General features: G+C 29.7%; 2 protein-coding genes across 2 annotated transcripts; one reads left to right on the top strand and one right to left on the bottom strand.

The window, feature by feature from the left end:
* Nucleotides 1-2,621: 2,621 nt before the first annotated feature.
* On the top strand, nucleotides 2,622-9,158 carry LOC109339841 (beta-fructofuranosidase, insoluble isoenzyme 1-like). Its single transcript, XM_019577363.1, has 8 exons — nucleotides 2,622-2,881; nucleotides 4,979-4,987; nucleotides 5,093-5,340; nucleotides 6,258-6,872; nucleotides 7,434-7,592; nucleotides 7,780-8,018; nucleotides 8,520-8,610; nucleotides 8,913-9,158. The coding sequence occupies exons 1-8, from the start codon at nucleotides 2,695-2,697 to the stop codon at nucleotides 9,090-9,092; spliced, it is 1,728 nt and encodes a 575-aa protein (XP_019432908.1). The 5' UTR covers nucleotides 2,622-2,694; the 3' UTR covers nucleotides 9,093-9,158.
* A 1,247-nt stretch (nucleotides 9,159-10,405) lies between these two features.
* On the bottom strand, nucleotides 10,406-12,207 carry LOC109339838 (ubiquitin-60S ribosomal protein L40). Its single transcript, XM_019577360.1, has 4 exons — nucleotides 12,067-12,207; nucleotides 11,336-11,525; nucleotides 10,703-10,769; nucleotides 10,406-10,586 (listed from the first exon to the last, which is right to left on the bottom strand). The coding sequence occupies exons 1-4, from the start codon at nucleotides 12,167-12,169 to the stop codon at nucleotides 10,560-10,562; spliced, it is 387 nt and encodes a 128-aa protein (XP_019432905.1). The 5' UTR covers nucleotides 12,170-12,207; the 3' UTR covers nucleotides 10,406-10,559.
* Between the last annotated feature and the right edge of the window lie 993 nt (nucleotides 12,208-13,200).

The following is a 13,200-nucleotide window of genomic DNA, read 5'->3' as shown; positions in this document are numbered from 1 at the left end:
TAATTTATATAAAGTAAGAAGTTTCAGTTGGGGATAAGGGTGTCCCTGTTCGTGGTTAAGGAAGAACGGATGGGAATCACATGTCTTCAATGGTTTCTTATTCCCTATCTCAAGCTACCAAAAAGTAATAAAATAAAGCATTCTAATTGGTTTGGGATAAGTGATTTCCATCCAGGGAAGACCATGTATAAAAATGAGAATTTATAATGGAATTTACATATCATATGTGAAAAAACCTGAATACTTGACCAAATATGTCTACATCTTAGTATTGCAGTAAAAGTTTTCTTTTTGTATTTTTAAGGGTATCTCTCATGTTTTGGGTAAATAATTAATCCATTTTGAAGTGTATAATTGTCCCTCCCAACAAGTATCGTTGCATTTACAAAGTCTTTTTTTATACGTCAGAAAAACAAAAGACAAAAGCAAAAACTACAGCGGGAGAGTCATGTCCATTTGGAGAATGGGTAGAGCTCCTAAAGGAGGAGAATCCCAAATATTTAGGCCCACAAGGGATCCCATATAGAGTTTCGACATATAATCGACCAATATATTTCCTTTTCATTAGATGTGTTGAAAATTAACATCCCAATCTCTCTCGAGTAAACCAATAATATTATGCAGCACAGTAGCAATAGTATCTAAGTGAATCTGAACATTTTTAATAATAATCTGAATAGTTTCAAGACAATCACTTTCCACAATAAAATACCGATAACCCAACTTCTAAGTCAACTCAAGACCATATTTAATGACTAGCAGCTCAACTTGAATAGGAGTACTATTTCCAAAATAACCATTCAATCCACACAACCAAACTCTACTAAAGTTAAATGATTTAATTAGTAATATGGGCAGTAAAGAGTTTAATCATCCATTATTATAACAAATAGGCTTAACAACATCTAATTATCATGATGTTTTTTAAGTTATATATATGCAGTCATGTTTAATTGAGAACTGATGTGAAAAATTATTTTAACTTCATATTACTTTACTTCTACCCTACCCTATCATATTGATATTTTAATTTTTACAATTTTTTTTCCAAATATTTTAATATTCTAAACTCATAATACACATTTATATTTATAACTCATCTATTCCATCTTTGATTTATTTTCTCTTTAACATAGTTTTAAAGTTGATTAAAAGAGCTTATTTACTAAAATGTATCAAAATTTATAACATGTAACAATTTATTAAGCTATGTGCATAACCTTAACTATCTAAATATATGAAAAATAGAAAAAATAAATTAAATTAATTATAAGAGCTTATAAAATAAAACAATTAAGATTACCTAACCTCTACATGAGGCTCTAGAACCCACCCAATTCACCTAAAATTTTAACTATAAAAAAACTAAACTCTTACTTCAAACTATATTATCGATAAACTTAAAAAGGTGATAAATCCAATGTGGGTTTTTTTTGCAAGTGAAATGTGGCAAGTTATGGTTGCAATTTGGACACAAAGTGTTTTTTTTTTATAACCTCCTACACCCTATTTTCTAACCACCTTATAACTCCCTTTTTTGTTGATGGTAGGACTCGAACTCACAACCTCCTGCACTCTATTTTTTACGACTACCATCTTCACTATCAAATCACCTTATGACTCCCTAGACACAAAGTGTTTGGTTCTTTATTTTCTCACATAAGTATATTCTAGCAACATCAAAGTGTAATACTGTAGTGGGCTCATTGTCATAGTGCATAATATTAACTTTCATATACACATTGAATCCAACTATTCTTTTGAAGTTGCCAAGTCTTATAACTTTTTATCAATGCGAATTGACATGTAATGCGATGGATGCCAAAATATTAGTTTGTATTAATACTCTAAAAAGTAACACTATGGACATTAAGAGAAATCATTCTATGCAATTATTTAGAATTAAAAAAATCAAATTTTAGATAAGACTAAATTAATGTTTTTTATATAAGACTGAATTATCTTAATAACTAGGTTAAATTATTTTTGGTATTAACAGAGTGATTTCATTTTTTTTTCATTCTTCTAAGGCGACTATTCAGAAGTTAGATGAGACAATGAAGGTTAAATCATGGTTATGAATTAAATGGAAAAGTGATAAATTTCTAATGTCTTATTTAGAATGGGTATAAAACCCTTGCGAAAGCTTAGCTTCTTATTACTCGTAAAAAAAATTAGTTTTTTAAGCTTCTAACAACTAATTATCATTAATTGTTATGTAAAGTTGTATACTAAAAGTATTATGACTCAACTTGCCTAACACATACTCTCCCATTTACCATGAGAAACATAAAAACATGAAATCTACTAATTCTTTTATCTATAAGAAAATGACATATATTATAAAGTGATATGTTATTTATTAATGATTGATTTACAAGTGACATATGTCACTTTCTTATGGATATAAGAATTTATAGAAAAATTTAATAGAAAGATATACCATTACTCTAAAAACAATGAAGAAAAACTATTGACCCACTTTTTTGGAGTTACCCAAAATCTTATTCTTTAGAAAAATATAAAAATGTTGTGAATCACTCATTTCTCTCCCTTGATTCTCACTATAAATAATGCTAATGTCTACCTTATTTTCATCATAGTTTCTATTACCATATTTTTCTTTCCCTTTGAGACAAGCTCACGCAAATCCTGTTTGTTTTCATTAACGTTGTTTATTGGTTTATTATTCTAATGGGTGTTACAAAGTTTTTAACCATCTTTGTAGTGGTTTTCTTCTCCCTTAGTGTGATACTAATAAACAATGGAGTTGAAGGGTTTCATAAAATATACCCACATCTTCAATCAGTTTCAGCTATTTCAGTGAGTGATCTACATAGAACTTCATACCATTTTCAACCTCCTAGAAATTGGATCAATGGTTTGTAAAGTTCTTGATTTATGTTTTTATACATTTTATATACTTCTATTTCTTAGTAGAGTTTCTTGTTAATGTGATTATTATCTTTTCAATTAATGTTGTAGTTTGCATGAAGATCATTTTAAAACATACATCATTGTTTTCAACATTTCAGTTCTCAATAATAAAATTAGTTGATATTGTTTGAAAAATATTCATGTACTTCAACAATAAAATTTTCATCTATCAAAAAAATCCAAACATAAATTAACTTAACTTGAAAGGTTCGTTTTAACTTCTGGTTTTAGTAAATAGTTTTCTTAACATCAGCTTTTAGGGATAAGGATAAATTTTAAAAATATAAAATTATTAAAGTTATTAGAAGTTAAGTATTCAATACATTGAAAAATAGCATATTTAATTTTCAAAAGTTTTATTTTTTAGATTTTTATAATCAGCCTTTAAAATTGATGTTAAGAAAATCTTTAGACGAATACAAAAATATGTTTTAACACACCTAATGCGTGCATTTAGTAGTAAAATGTGAAAAATGTAAATGTGGAACTCTCATGAAAACGATGTCATCATTCCATAAAGATTGACCAACCCAAAATTTGGTGAAAATATACTATTAAATTTGAATTACTTTCCTTTTTCCCTTCCATTTTTTGTGCCCATGACTAATATTTGACCTGAATGTGGTGATTAATAAAGAGATGGTAGTAGAGATCAATTATGTGATTTTGAACTTGAAAAAAAACAAAAGCAAAAAGTTGTCTCTTTTTCCTTTAAGTAATGTCTTAATCATAAATGAGTTTCATAGACATGAAAATAAAGAGTAGTTGCTACATTTTTAGTTGTAAAGATTTTTTTAGCTTATCCCCACAAGTTCTTTGTCCTCAAAACTTTATGCTCCCATATTGTAAGTTGATTATATCTCATCAAATAACATAAAGATGTTATTTTATGTTTTTTATTTTTAAGTATATCTCAATCTTTTATTAATCTGAGACATAATGAGATATAAAAAATGGAACAACTAATCTTCATTTATATATCACTACAAAATGATGAATGGGGTACTCTTCTATTGGACATAAACTACCTTGTATTAGTGCTATATATATTTGAGTATGTGGGGTAGGTGATCACTTTAGTGTCTCATGTAATAGACACTTGCTGATTTTGTAGGAACTATGAACATTGTAGATAGTGACATTGAATACCATGATATTGATGTTTTGACATCTAGGTTCTTGAGAATCTAAACTTTAGGTTTGGTTACCTTTATTAAAATGACCTTATAAAGGGATGGGAAAAGGTCACTCTAGTTATCTTGAATTATGATTCTCTCTAGTATTAAAAAAATAAATAAATTTAAAATAATAGAAAAATTAATATAATATGACACTTTTATTCCTAAGATATAATGAGATAATACTTTTAACTTTAAAGGTGAATGCAAAAGTAATAATTTGTCTCTCCGGTATTAGTTAGAATTATTTTCCAATTATCTTACACTATTACTATTAAAACATGGCTAGTGTGCATATAACCTTCTTCAATCTTTTACATTTTTATATGTTAACAAATGAAATAATAATGTAGTATATCTTCCTGATAGGGTCAGCACCCATGCATATTTGCCCATGTTGCATACTTGTATAAGTAATGGTGTAGATGAATATAATATAAGAGTAGTAATATCTTCTTGATATATGCATGATTCCAATGCGATCTAAGACTTTTCTTTTATCATCATCAAACATGTAACTCCTATATTTGGAAACATTTTATTTTAAATTTTCAACATTTTTTTAAAAGGACATCATTTCAACATATATTTCTTGACAAGAAGGCTGGTGTAAAGACAACCTAAAATGTTTTTATATTATTAGCACATTTTTCATTATTCAGGTGTTAGATATTCTAAACTTTTAAACAAAATCATGCATATAATTGATGGATAATGTATATACACTTCTTAAACTTATATCTCATTACACATTTCCCATATAATTTTATTCACAATGAATCCTATATTATGCTAACTTTCTTTGCTTCTATTCCTTCCATGATGCTCAAATATGATGTAATGGACACATCAATCACATGCAGATCCAAATGGTGAGTAGAACAAAACTTTCATGCTTTTCATTTCATTTTTCAATGACTATTCATATAAATATTTGCATGATAACATCTTATGTTTGTAAATGGCAAAAAAAACAGGTCCCATGTATTATAATGGATATTACCATCTATTTTATCAATACAACCCAAATGGGTCAGTATGGGGTAACATTGTGTGGGCACACTCGGTATCGAAAGACCTTGTAAATTGGAAAGCACTCGAACATGCCCTTTATCCGTCCAAACCTTTTGACAAGTTCGGGTGTTGGTCCGGGTCAGCCACCGTAGTCCCCGGTAAAGGGCCAGTGATTCTCTATACTGGGGTTACTGATGATAAAAACACTGAGGTACATGGATATACATTTTCACTCATTTCTTCTAAATTTACATTTTCACAAACTTTTCCATTCATTGTTGTTTTTTTTATATGATGGTTGTTTATATAAGAAAAACTAAAGAGTTTATTGGTGGGAGATTCTACTTAAAGATGATGAATACATAAAGATGATATAGAACATTATCATTATATAACCAAGATCTTTTATATAGGTCATCGAGAAAAATAGAGATATATATAGCAAAAGTATGCCTTAATATATTCATAGATAATATGGTGATAGAATTTTATATGTTATTTATCCTTGTATCCAAATGCATATACATGATGAGACATATAGGTTATTTGGTCTTCTAATTATATAGCACCATCAATCTTAGTTTCTTCTCTAATGGGATGAAGAAAAAATGAGTTGGATTTGTTGTTATTTGTACGTCTACAATTGTGGACCATAACCTCTTATTTATAACAAATACATATTCTTTCTTGTAGAGCGGTGTCAATAGAAATTTCTTATTTCTAATTTCGTCCATCATAAAAATTGAAATAAAACTTTTTATATCTAGATAATAATTTTCACAATAATTACATCTACAACTATAAATCTTATTTAAACTATAACACTTTAATTTGACTAAAAATAATGACCCTTGCACATTTAACATTCCATGTCACCCATAATTTATTAACTTAATCATCTGCTTCTCAATATTTTCTAGTGAGCTTACTTTCATATATTTTGAAAATCTTATTAAAATAAGCAATAAAAAAGTTATAGAATAAGTTATTTTCATAATATATATTTTCATGCTCATTTTCTTTAGTTGTTTTGTGTCTTAATAAACATTTTATAAGTTCCTCAAGTAGAGGAGGCTATGCATATGAAAATATTTGCTACATATTTAATTTTTCCTTCCATACCTTTAGGTACAATGTTATGCCATACCTGAAGATTTATCCGACCCACTTTTAAAAAAATGGATAAAACCCAATGCCTTAAACCCGATTGTCATTGCTGATCGAGGAGTGAATGGTAGCGCTTTCCGTGACCCAACAACAGCGTGGCGGAGCAAAGATGGACATTGGAGGATGTTGATTGGTAGTAAAAGGAAAGATACAGGAATTGCCTACTTATATAAGAGCAAGGACTTTATAAAATGGGCTAGGGCAAAACATCCAATCCATTCAAAATCAACTACAGGTATGTGGGAGTGTCCTGATTTTTTCCCTGTTGCTTTGAAAAGTAAAGAAGGGTTGGAAATGGGTGTGCATGGGAACAATGTTAAACATGTCTTAAAGAATAGCCTTGATATGACTCGATTTGAGTACTATACATTAGGGACTTATTTTCCTAAGAAAGATAAGTATGTGCCTGATAATACTTCAGAAGATGGTTGGGCTGGACTTAGATATGATTATGGTAACTTTTATGCTTCCAAATCATTCTTTGACCCTAGCAAGAATAGGAGGATTTTGTGGGGTTGGGCAAATGAGTCTGATTCTAAGGAAGATGATGTTAATAAAGGATGGGCAGGAATTCAGGTATGTTAACTATGCCTCTAATTTAAACTTTAGTTATTATCAATGTAATATGTTCGTTTATGGTGGGCGACACTTGTTGGAATGGACAACAATACATCCCGAAAATGATTAGTTTTTCACATACTAAAAAAATATGATCATATTTATGGTTTGGATAATATCTTTATTGACAAAATTGGATAGAATTTTAAAACCTAGCATAATTCGAATATCGGGAAAATTACCATATATAATATAAAACTTTTTCACCTATTCTTTTTAATCGAGCTTCTTTATTATACCTCAAGAATTAAAAGTAATTACAATTCACATTCCTCTTAAAATTCTAAAAATTCGTTGATAATTAGAATAGATTCATAGATCGAGTGTAATGATCCATTTTAACTCAACCTTAGGGCTTATTACTTGAAATTGAATGAGAAAGAAAAAATAACAAGTATGAGAAGTTATTCCTATTTCACTTGTCTCCTAAATAATGAAATTGTGGGATTGTCATACAGATAACTTTTGTATGATATATTGTATATTTATTTTAACATGTATGTGAGATAAAATCTTCAGGCAATTCCAAGGACCATTTGGCTTGATCCATCTAGGAGACAATTGATACAATGGCCTGTTGAAGAATTAAATAGTCTTAGAGGAAAAGAAGTTAAGATGAAGAATCAAAAGCTTAATAAGGGAGATTATGTAGAAGTAAAAGGAGTTACTGCTGCTCAGGTCAACTTCTTAATTATATACCAATATATATAATGTTATATGTTATATGTTATTCTTGTGAGCGACATTTATTAGGAGTGACAGTTATGGATTCGAAAATGATTAGTTCATTACCCAAAAAGTAAGTGATACATTTGGTAGTACAAAAAAATTGATAAAAGTATGATATGATATAATATAAGTGCAGGTTGATGTGGAAGCTACCTTCTCATTTTCAAGCTTGGACAAGGTAGAGACATTTGATCCAAGCTGGGTGAATGCACAGGATCTGTGTGCCCAAAAGGGTTCAAAGATTCAAGGTGGGGTTGGACCCTTTGGGCTTTTAACTCTGGCTTCACAAGATATAGAAGAGTTCACTCCTGTCTTCTTCAGAATTTTCAAAGCTCCAAATAAGCATGTGGTTCTCATGTGCTCTGATGCAACCAGGTTTATATAGACACATAGTGTCCTAGATCTTATTTTATAGGTTACTTTATACCAATGAAAATATGACATGTTAATTAAAAAGTATGAAAATTCATTATTATTATTATTATTTTCACTTCATTATCATTGGTCCAGGATAACAAAATCCGTGACAACATCTACTGAATTTAGCAGAAATGTGTTTGTTTCTCTATCTTTGTACATCAAACTTGTAGCACATCTTTTTAGAAAGAAGAAAAAGAGGGTTCTCAAAAAGAATGTTTCACAAGTTTAATATACAAAGTTGAAACATAAATAACATCGTTATTGGTTCAAATGGAGTGAAAATTTTAAGAAATTTTACATATATAAAGCACACAAGTGTATTTACACACTCAAAAGGGGTATGAGTTGTTTAAGATGTATATATAAGATTAAGAATTTTACCAAAATTTATACTTTGTATTTCTCTATCACTTCCCCTTTAACTAATTAACTCGGTTATTTTCCTTTTCTGAACAGTTCCTCTATTAAGAACAACTTATACAAACCATCATTTGCTGGCTTTCTAGATGTGGATTTATCCACTGGGAAAATTCCACTAAGGAGTTTGGTATGTGCTACAATATATCCAGTTTATACATTTAACATTTCATTTGTAAGATCCAAAAGTGACTATACTAAGTTTTTGATGTTTAACCAATAATGTATTAGTCTAGTGATATAAGTCTCCGCGAGATTTTCAAGATGACCAAAATGTCAAAGATTCAATTTCTGTGAGTGATACTTGTTGGGAGGGACAATCACACACCCTGAAATGGATTAGCTCCTTACCTATAGAGTGAAGAGGGATATCGTTGATAGTACAAAAAAAAAATTGTTTAATGTTCTGATTTCAAATGGATATAAATGCAGATTGATCACTCTGTAGTTGAAAGTTTTGGAGCTGGAGGGAAAACAAACATCTTGTCTAGGGTATATCCAGCACTAGCTGTAGGGAATGAAGCTCACTTATTTGTGTTCAACAATGGCACTGAGCCAATCAATGTGCAGAACCTTCAAGCATGGAGCATGAAAAATGCTGATATAAAATGAAGAACACAAGTATTCTGTGCAGGAAGAAATTAATCTTATAATAAGTTTGTGTAAAATAGTGGAATAATGCTATCTAGCTTGGCTTTTTTTTACTTTATCTTGGGTGAAGAGAAGATGTATTATCTTGACTTATTCTTAGAGAACACCACTCTTTTATAGCTTTTTTAGGAGTGTATTAAGAAATATGATAATCTTACTACATAAAATAAGTGGTTTAAGGAGAATGGTGTTCAAATTTTATTGCTGTCTAGACTTTTAGCCTTCTCTATCAAATTACTTCATGTGAAATTTTCATGTTAAGAGTGTCATGTGAAAGTGAGGAAACATGTATATATATCTTTTTGATATATGCACTCACTAACAATATATGAGTTTCATATACTATCATTGTATTATTCATCATTGATACTTAATTAATGTTGACTATTCAAAAAAAAAGGTAATTCAAATACATGGTGAATGTCAGGTACATGCATGAATATTTATACTTTCAATTTATAGATTTTACACTCACAAATATCACAATTACTTGGTGAAAAGGACTCTCAGAACGATATTATATACAAATTGGTCACTAAAAAGAACTTACGTTGCTTAATTATTTGTGCATCAAGTCATCTACCGTACAAATTGAGCCCAAAAGTTACATCTTCATCATAAAACATGTTAATCATTACATCCGCTATTTGGTATTGTTAGCAAGAAAACTTTTCAGTTACTTCACTAGGTTTTTGGTTAATATCATTTTGAAATTCCACACATTTCTCAGTTAGGTTGGCTTATTAAAGATTTTCCTTCGATAAATGAATTCACATTAGAGCATTCAATTCATATTTGTGCATCTATGTTTTGCCCCGAAATACCAACTTCAAGCCGAAGTACCCCACTGCAACAAAGTAGCCTTAGTAAAAACATTAAAAACCTTATGGTCCAAAAAACAATCCCCAAACTAAACATGTTCTGAGACTTCACACAAATTTTGGTAGAGATAATATATCTTAAGAAGTTGAGTGTTACAGAATAAAAACATTGATTCCCAAATACAATTTAAATTATTGAACAATTGAATCAAGCAATGTCTGACTGAAGCATGAGCACCCATTATCAGACTTCTAAAAAAATTGCCTTCACCGTAACGAGTTCTGGGATATGGTTCATATAAAATGAGATTGTTAATCAGTAAAAACATTCAATAATGATACATAAAATTAGTGGTCCAATCGCCCTTTATATTGGAGATAGGTATTTTTTATTCACAAAATATGTTGTTAGGGAAAAATTGAGCATCTCAGAGACAAACAGAGAGTTCCAAAGATATCATAATATAATCAAAAGAGATAAAATTGTCTACCAATAAAATGTACGGCCCAAAACAGTTAATGAAAAACCAGAGTTCTAATCAGAAGTACATCAAAAGCCAGTATTCTTGGCAACATAAATAAAGATAAGAACAGTATCTGCAAGAGTCTACTTGATCTTCTTCTTTGGCCTCAACTGCAAAGGTTAGAAAAATACTCATCAGTACCAATCAGGAGATTAGAGAACATAAGCACCGTCGTAAGAATAAAGTGAATTGATTTCATACTTCTAACATGATTATCAAAACCAACCTGGTTGCTATGGCCACACTTCTTCTTACGGCAGTTCACAGCCCTTGGATGAAGACGAGCATAGCACCTAACAAACCAAAAACAACAAACATTTGTCACAGAAAACCAGAGAAAATGGATACAATATAAATTACAAAACCTGCTATTCACAAAATGGATGTGATACTGACAATGAAAAAACAAGAGTTCAATCCTATTAAATATTTAATATTTCAGATAGCATAAGTTGAATGCATCCCACCAAGAATAACTTCTAAAAGTTAAAAAAAATATCTGCCTTTGATGCAGTCAACTTTACTCAAATTCAAACCAAAAATTAAACAAAATAAGTATTTGAACCAAGTTCATTTCCATCATTTCAGACAAAACCTTTTTGGAAATATCAGCATTACATACACAAAACACAGCTAACAAAATTTAGTAAGGAATAAAAGCATAGAAATTAAAATAATGTACCAACTTAGAAAATCAACTGTAAGTAAAAATAAAAACAGTTGACAAAGTTAAAGAAGGGCATCAATATAGGAACAAGTATAACCCTTATAACACTAAATAAGCTAAAAGGGCTAAGTAAATGTCCCATTCATAATCAATGAATCAAATCTAATAACAACAATGATAATAAAATCATACTTGCGGCAAATGGTCTTGTCTTGGTTATACTTGCGAGCCAAAGCCATCAACGAAGGTTCGATAATGCCACCGCGAAGCCTGAGTACAAGATGAAGAGTGGATTCCTTTTGGATATTGTAATCAGCCAATGTTCTTCCATCCTCCAACTGCTTTCCAGCGAATATCAATCGCTGCTGATCCGGTGGAATTCCTGCTCAATTCCATTCAATAATAAACAACCGATGCACGAGACTACCACTTAAAAAATTTTGAGAAAAAAATGTAGACACAAAGTTTTATAAAATGTCATGCACCCTTTACAATTAATCATTATTGATTTTTTTAATAAATAATGACTAATGCAGTTAATAGAAATGAATAGTGCAGTTAATTTGAATAAATTTTAATAAAAACGAACAATACATATTACAATAAAATTTTTGGTCAAAGTAGATGTAAACAGTATTATCCTGGCGATCGAGAGAATATACGTAGTCTTACCATTGAGGCTTAATTAAATTAATAAATAAGAAAAATATAGTACAATGCACTAGGCTATGACTTAATAAGTTCCGAGAAAGTAGATCTACACAATCGTATAACAGAGACTATTTCCATGACTTGAAATATAAAATCATATCACGAGTCAAACAACCTTATCGTTATGCCGAGTCGTATCGGCTATTAACTTTTAAATTAATAGAATTTCTAGTAATTGAAAGGAGAATATGATGAATGGAAAAAAATTGTACCTTCCTTGTCTTGAATCTTAGCCTTGACATTGTCGATGGTGTCGCTGCTCTCGACCTCAAGGGTGATGGTCTTGCCCGTTAGGGTTTTGACGAAGATCTGCATTTTGTGCTGCCTCTGAATCGAGGAAGATAATGCATTATGGTGGTGCTTTTATAATATAATTTCTAGGGTTTCGGATTGGACTAATGGATATAACGGGTTTCGGGCCCAATGAATTTGGGCTTTTCTGCTTAGGAAATAAGGATTAATTGTTATCTAATTTTGTGATTTTAGTTCAATATGAAATATTAACAGGGTAAGTATTTTTTGCACGGTCAGCAAATCATTCATATGTTAATTATTGTTGACTATTAAACAAAAATAGTAAAAAATAAATAGTGAATATGTGCTAACAATGTAAAATAATTTACATTGGCGATGCATAGATTTTAAATTCTTATTTTATTTTGATTATTTTTTATTTTTTTATTTTTTAAATTAACTCATTTTTTCATCCTTGGTCAAGGAATTTACTATGAGGATGATATGCAATTAAAAAATTACAAGTGAAGAGTTTATTAGATAACTATTAAAATGATAAATTAAAACTATTATAATTACAATAATAATATATTGATGGATGTCTTGAAAAATAATGGATAAATAAAAATAATGATGTAAATTTTTGTACTCAACTTCTGAGATTTTAATTGTCAGAAGATAGACAAATGGATTAGTGGGTGTTGAATGATAAAAAAATGAAATTAAGTCATCACAACAAAAAAAAACAGATATATGTGTAAAATGTTTAGGAGAATTGTTATCTCAAATAAACATGTAAAGGGTGTTGTGTTTTTCTATCTCGCGACACAATTCTCTACATAAAAGAAATCCTAATCTCTTTTTATCAATAATATTATTATCAATGTTATTTTTCACCTTTTTGGATAAAGAACTAATCTCTTCCGAGAGTTATGGTTGTTTCTCCTAACAAATGTCGTTCCCAGAAATTGAACCCTTGAACTTTTAATTTTTGTGAAGATTTACGAAGACCTTACACTACTCTACCAACATTGTGTTGACATCAACAACAAAACTCTTAAGTGCACTACAAGTTATCTAGATTTTATAAGCAATACAATTAGCTTTAGTAA

This window comes from Lupinus angustifolius, unplaced genomic scaffold (genome assembly GCF_001865875.1).
Source record: "Lupinus angustifolius cultivar Tanjil unplaced genomic scaffold, LupAngTanjil_v1.0 Scaffold_114_29, whole genome shotgun sequence".
Taxonomy (NCBI): Eukaryota; Viridiplantae; Streptophyta; class Magnoliopsida; order Fabales; family Fabaceae; genus Lupinus; species Lupinus angustifolius.
This window is presented reverse-complemented; position numbering and strand designations above follow the sequence as displayed.

Bases quoted from the DNA above. Each gene is read 5' to 3' on its own strand.
- LOC109339841 (XM_019577363.1), top strand. From the start codon at position 2,695: ATGGGTGTTACAAAGTTTTTAACCATCTTTGTAGTGGTTTTCTTCTCC. The intron at 8,019-8,519 runs GTTTATATAGAC...TTTTCTGAACAG, and splicing joins ATGTGCTCTGATGCAACCAG to TTCCTCTATTAAGAACAACT. The intron at 8,611-8,912 runs GTATGTGCTACA...ATATAAATGCAG, and splicing joins AAATTCCACTAAGGAGTTTG to ATTGATCACTCTGTAGTTGA.
- LOC109339838 (XM_019577360.1), bottom strand. From the start codon at position 12,169: ATGCAGATCTTCGTCAAAACCCTAACGGGCAAGACCATCACCCTTGAG. The intron at 10,770-11,335 runs GTATGATTTTAT...TTGGTTTGTTAG, and splicing joins GACAAGACCATTTGCCGCAA to GTGCTATGCTCGTCTTCATC. The intron at 10,587-10,702 runs GTTGGTTTTGAT...TAACCTTTGCAG, and splicing joins AGTGTGGCCATAGCAACCAG to TTGAGGCCAAAGAAGAAGAT.